The sequence below is a fragment of the Octodon degus genome, unplaced genomic scaffold, assembly GCF_000260255.1.
Source record: "Octodon degus isolate 3935 unplaced genomic scaffold, OctDeg1.0 scaffold00074, whole genome shotgun sequence".
Classification (NCBI taxonomy): domain Eukaryota; kingdom Metazoa; phylum Chordata; class Mammalia; order Rodentia; family Octodontidae; genus Octodon; species Octodon degus.
Window position 1 is genome coordinate 9,942,309 of NW_004524650.1, and position 6,000 is coordinate 9,948,308.

The following is a 6,000-nucleotide window of genomic DNA, read 5'->3' on the forward strand; positions in this document are numbered from 1 at the left end:
GGAGATAGCGGACTAAAGTGCATAAAATCATATCAAGATACACAAAAACGAAATTGTCCAAAACTGATCATGAGAAAAAATCATTAAAGCATATACGTAAAAATACTAGCTATGGAAAAACAAAATTAAATAACATCTTATTCCACATTTAAAAAAAAAGAGCACACATGTAAGAAACTAGACTAATTAATTCAAAGGACTAAAAGAAAAAAAAAAAGATGTGTCCTCATTGAATTTTATGCTTAGCAAACACCTTTGAAAACTAAAAGTAAAATATTTTCCAATTGTACAAACTCAAGATATTCTAATACCTCCAGATGTAGCATATAGAAAATAACAAAGAAAATAACAAAGAGAAGGCAAGAGAAGTTGCAGCATGGTCCTGGATAAAGAATAAAGAGCCCTCAAAATGGTAGTTATGCAGGACTATGTAAGATATATTAGATGAACCCATTTAAAAGGTCATTGAAGATTTCTACAAAGCAGTATCAATATTATGTCGGGTTATATACATTTTTGTGTGTGGGTGTATAAAAGACAGGGAAGAAGTCATATAAAGTGGAAAATGGAAATACACTTTTTTTTTCCTGTTTTTATTTTCTTATTTTTTATTTTTCCCACAAGGAAATACACTTTTTAAAGTTTCTAATACTAGGAGAAAATACCATACTATGTCTTACAAATAGATTGTAAGTCGAAGATACACTATAAATTTTTTTTTAAATTTTATTTATTTGTGTGTGTGTGTGTGTGTGTGTGTGTGTGTGTGTGTGTGTGTATGTGGCCAGCTCAGCCCACCAGGGGGCTGGGCGGGCTGGCATGTGGTGCTGGAGGATTGAACCGCGGTCCCTTTGTTTTTGCTAAGCTTGTTCTACGTAGGTGCTTTAGACCACTGAGCCATCTCACCAGCCCCGATACACTATAAATCTTAAAACAAAAATTAAGATTAAACAATATTCATAAAATTAAATATTATTTAAAAATTAAATATTTCAAAACAATTCAACTAAAAAAAGTTTTCATGATAATAAAGAATTACTAAGAGTAAAATGTAACATAAATACTGGAATGGCATATATATGACCAGCACTTCTAACAGTTTGGGGATAGGAGACCGCACAAAGTTCTAGTATGTTGTGGACATGGGCATACTGGTGGTCAGGTATCACTTGTGGGACTGATTTACTGCTATTTCCTTGATATCCACCCTGTAAACCTGGATAGAATCATGCCCCATAGGGTGTAGGAGAAGTCCATTTGTAGAGTATGCTGATGGCAATATTTTGCTGCTCTATACAAAAGAATAATTGAAATACTGCTTTTGTATGCCTCTTTTTCTCCTGTGTTACTTGTTTGCCCTATTTGGTAGGTTCTTTCCATTCTCATTCATGGAGTTGTGGTCATTTTGATCTCTCTCTAGAATATATTTTAGTAGTCTGTGTAGGGTTGGCTTTGTCATTATGAAATTCTTTAGTTGTTCTTTGTCATGAAAGTATTTCACTTCTCCATTATATTTGAAAGAGAGTTTTGCAGGGTATATCAGTCTGGGTTGGAATTTGTTTCCTTGCAAGACTTGTACATTTTGCTCCATGCTCTTCTTGACTTGATGGTTTGTGAAGAGAAATCTGCTTATTCTGATGGGTTTTCCTTTAAATGTGATCTGTTTCTTTTCTCTAGTGGCTTTTAGTATACTGTTCCTGTGCTGAGTTTTTGGGATCCTGATTATTATTTGTCTGGGTGTAGTTTTCATTGGGTTGATGTTATTTGGAGTTCTGTATGCTTGCTTCAGTTACCTGAATGTCAAATTGTTTCTCCATATTTGGATAGTTTTCTGCTATTACTTCTGTTCATATTCTTTTTGTATCATTTGCATTGACTCCTTTCTCACTGATGCCTATTAGTCTTACATTATTCATCTTTGCATCATCTTGCAGATGTTGAATTATTTTGTGCTGCATCCTAGTTTTTTTTTTTTTTTTTTTTTTTTTTTTTTTTTTTTTTTTTTTTTTTTTTTTTTTTGCGGAACCGGGGATTGAACTCAGGCCCTTGCGCTTGCCAAGGGAAGCGCTTATTCCACTGAGCCATCTCCCCAGCCCCATCCTAGTTGTTTTTAAGAGCTCTTTTCTTACCTTTTCACTAGCTGCAATGGTGTCTTCAAGATCTGAAAGTTTACTTCACTTTCATTTAAATGGTTTTGCCAGCTTGTGACTGAGGTTTCAATTTCCTGTATATCTCTTGGAATCTGCTTCATGAGTTCTGTTTCTTTCCTATATTGCTCATTCAAGGATTCCATCATCTTTATATTCTCCTCTATTTTTTTATCAGTGTCTTCTTTAGAAGCACTTAGTACTTCTTTCATTATAGTTATCATTTCTTTTTTTACTTCAGAAATTATTTCTGATATGATTTCCTCTATACCTTTCTACAGTTGTTTCTTTGCTTCAGACGCTATTATTTCAGAGATTTCAGGTATATGATTTCCAATTTCTTCTGTGCTATTGTCTCCTGCATTTGTTCTGGCTGGGCTGGGAGCCTGAAAATCCATTTTGCTCCTTCTCTTTGTCATTTTGTATAGCACTGTCTTCTTACCTTTCGTGTAGAGCTATGATAGAGTTATTACCTTAGCACCAGGTCTGGATCTACCAAGTTCAAATTTGTCCAGGTGGGTGGGTGTGGCTTGGGTCTGGCTTCTGTGCTCCACTTCTTTTTGCTGCTGCCCTTGGAGGTAAACCCTTTGTGCCACTCTAGCAAGATGTTCTGCTGTTGGATTAGCTGGGTGAGTCTTGCCTCTAGCACCTCTGCAGGGAGTTCTGCTCCATCAGTTTTTGAAAGTAGCAGTTAATGTTTAAAATTTTCACTTTGACTAACTCTATATACTAATATCTACAATCAGAGCAACTACATTAAGGACAGCGATGTGCAATATAAAAAACATGGTTAGATACCTTTCATCTTTTTTTAAAAATGTGTACCATTTCTAATGTCTTATCAGTTATTATACTCTTTAGAAGAAATTTTAAAAAAAGAGTAAAAAAGACAAAAAAAATAAGGTTAATTGAAAGGAAGAGTTAATGTTTAATTGTTTGACCAATCATATATGCCTATACTTGGTAATCTGAGTAGCAAATTTGACAATAACAATACATAATGTAACAACCATTATTAACTTTCTATTCTTGTTTTGAAATTCTGTACCATTTGTATTGTTGTATGTTGTTTTGTTTTTGCCTTTTCATTATTCGTTTTTGTTTTTGTTTTTCCTCTTTATCATGGATAATAAATAATTTCAATTTCTTCTGAATCTGGAAACCAACTTCATGGATTAAAATAACCAAAAAAATTAAAAAAATAAAAAAGTTTATTTTTATTTTATTTAATTTTTTATTTTTATTTTATTTTATTTTTTATTTTAGGATGAGTTGTACAGGGTGTACAGGGTCTCACTACATAGATTGGACTTGTAGTGATCCTCCTGTTTACAGCCTCCCAAGTCCTGGGATTACAGGTGCACACCACCACACCCAGTCTCAATCACCATCTCAGCACGCCCCACGGGTGGGGCCAGCACAGCAGCCCAGGGTATTGCACTCCCAGCCTCTGCATCTGCCTAAACAGGTGCTTTAATCTGCTGAGCTATTTGGCTGGCCCCTAAAAAAATAAAATGTTTAAAAAGTAAAGATCAGAACCTAAACACTTTAGTAGACTTTGAAATTATAGACCCTTAATGAGCTAAACTCCTTAAGATGTTTCAGAGCATCAAATATCATAATTTTTAAAAACCTTTGTGTTTGATACTATTAATTATAAAGTATTATGTTGAGTTGATATTTATTTTTACTGATTTAAATAAATTACATGGTATATTTATTTATTGTACAAAGTATAATGTTATTTGAGAAATACAGACAAGATCAGCTAGTTATTCAAAAGTTCAAATCATATTTTAGCCAACCAATTATTTCACAATTCAACAGGTTCAATGGGAAAGTCAAATGATATCAAATCAGTACCCTTATTGCTGGCCATTTTTTAAAGGGAAATTGTAGCAATTTCTCTCACTTTGAAGACTCAAAAGATCAGAAACCTCTTCACATTTTATCAAATGACAGTATTTTTCAGTAGATTTAAAGAAATATCTAAGAGGGGTTGGGAATATAGCTCAGTGGCATAAGTGCATGCTTGGCAAGCACAAGGACCAGAGTTTGATCCCCAGCACTGCCAAAAAAAAAAAAGAGGGGTAATAGTAAATAAGAAAGGAAGGAAGAAAGGAAGGAAAGAAGGAAGGAAGAAAGAGAGAGCAAGAAAGAAATATAAATATCTGAGATACTTGGTTTTAACTTTTTACAGCTTATGAAGTCTGTTTTTTTCTACCCAGTCTTCATACATACACACTGAAGTTGATTCTGTGCATTAGCATCATAGAAATCTTCAAGTTTATCTATTCTTTTAGTCTTAGATTATTTATTCTGTATTTTAAAACAAATTGTGTAACAAAAGCAGTTATTTATTTGCTTTCCCTCCACCCCCAAGTAGGTGTCATCCTGATGATGGAGCTAATGGAATGGAGTCTTCTCTGGGAATATTTGATGGTATTTTCTGAAACAAACCAAAATTTTTTTCTAGTAATAAGATGAAATATGAAGATACCTGATCACAAAGCATGCTTTTGTTTTTCAAAAAGTAATAATTCATAACTGAGAATAATTTAATTCTTGAATTTGATCAAGTTTGTTGATTTTTTTACAACAAAGTATTTGTACTATTTTATTTTTCAGTTATATTGTAATTTCTTTGGTTTCAACAAGTTCATAATTAAATTCTACTTAAAAGTAATTGTTTAGTTATTAATCAGATTTTGACAGAAATTAAGATTTCATTTTCATATTTTCTTGGAAAGATATTCTATAAAGGCAGAATAATCCTAATGAACCATTTATTATATAGATTCTTAACTACTGTGATTCTCATATATTTTGATCTACTGTTTGCTGTTTTAGATTTTTAAGGCATGGTTGTTTGAATCTGTTGTTATCTAATTTTGAGCCTAAAAAATTAAATATTATTAATCAATATATAGTTGTTTTTCAATGTTGTAAGTTCTAAACATTATGTTGATCTTAGCAAAATGATACTTTACATTATTTTCCATATGCTATCTCTCAAACTTATTGGTCTATAAGTAGCATATAAGGTCCCTATGCAGTGCTTATTTCTAATATATTTACTTTATAGACACCATGTAAATTTGAAGCCCAATTAAAAAATATTTAAAAGTACAGTTTTCTTCAAGCCTTAAAAACCTTAGTGATAAGAGAAGAAAAAACTTCCAGATGATGTTGTTATTGTTAACAAACATTAATAAAGCATCATATGTATTAAATAAAAAGTTTAGAACAAAACTAAGAGGTATTGTCTCGTGTTGAAAATTAAGAACAAACTGCCATTATTTTAGCCCTCTTTACAACTGACATGTTTCTGCATCTGAATCCATCATGTTAAAACCTTTAAAGCTTCTTAAACACAACTCAAATGAAAAATTTTTCCAACTAATGCCTATTTATATCTTGCATACAGAGACCTTGACACAAAAGAAATAGCAATTTAATTCAGTATGACTTACTGTGATCTGCTAAGTGAAAAGCACTGTACTTAGAACGATGAAAACAGTGTTGCTGCTCCCATGGAACTTGACCGTCCTGTAAGGAGGTTACAGTAGTTAACATGGCACAGGTGTACCTCCAACGTACTGGAGGTTTGGTTCTGGACCACTGTAATAAAGCTGATATTCCAATAAAATGAGTCACATGAATTTTTTGTTTTCCCAGTGAATATAAAAGTTATGTTTATGCTATACTGTAGTATATTATGTATGTAATTACATATCTTTTAAAATAAATATACTTTAATTTTTAAAATGCTAAGAAATACTACAATCTGGACTGTTGGAAAAATAGCATCAACAAACTTGCTCCATGCAAGCTTGCTACAAACCTTCAAAGT

At 32.4% G+C, this 6,000-nt stretch overlaps 1 protein-coding gene across 1 annotated transcript in view; it reads left to right on the forward strand.

Moving 5' to 3' along the window:
• Hfm1 (HFM1, ATP dependent DNA helicase homolog) overlaps positions 1 to 4,702 on the forward strand; it is a 131,405-nt gene extending 126,703 nt beyond the window's left edge. The window contains exon 39 of the mRNA XM_023720346.1: positions 4,534 to 4,702. Within this exon, the coding sequence (XP_023576114.1) occupies positions 4,534 to 4,600 (67 nt within the window). The 3' untranslated portion in view covers positions 4,601 to 4,702. The remainder of the gene's footprint in view (positions 1 to 4,533) is intronic.
• The last annotated feature ends 1,298 nt before the right edge of the window (positions 4,703 to 6,000 follow it).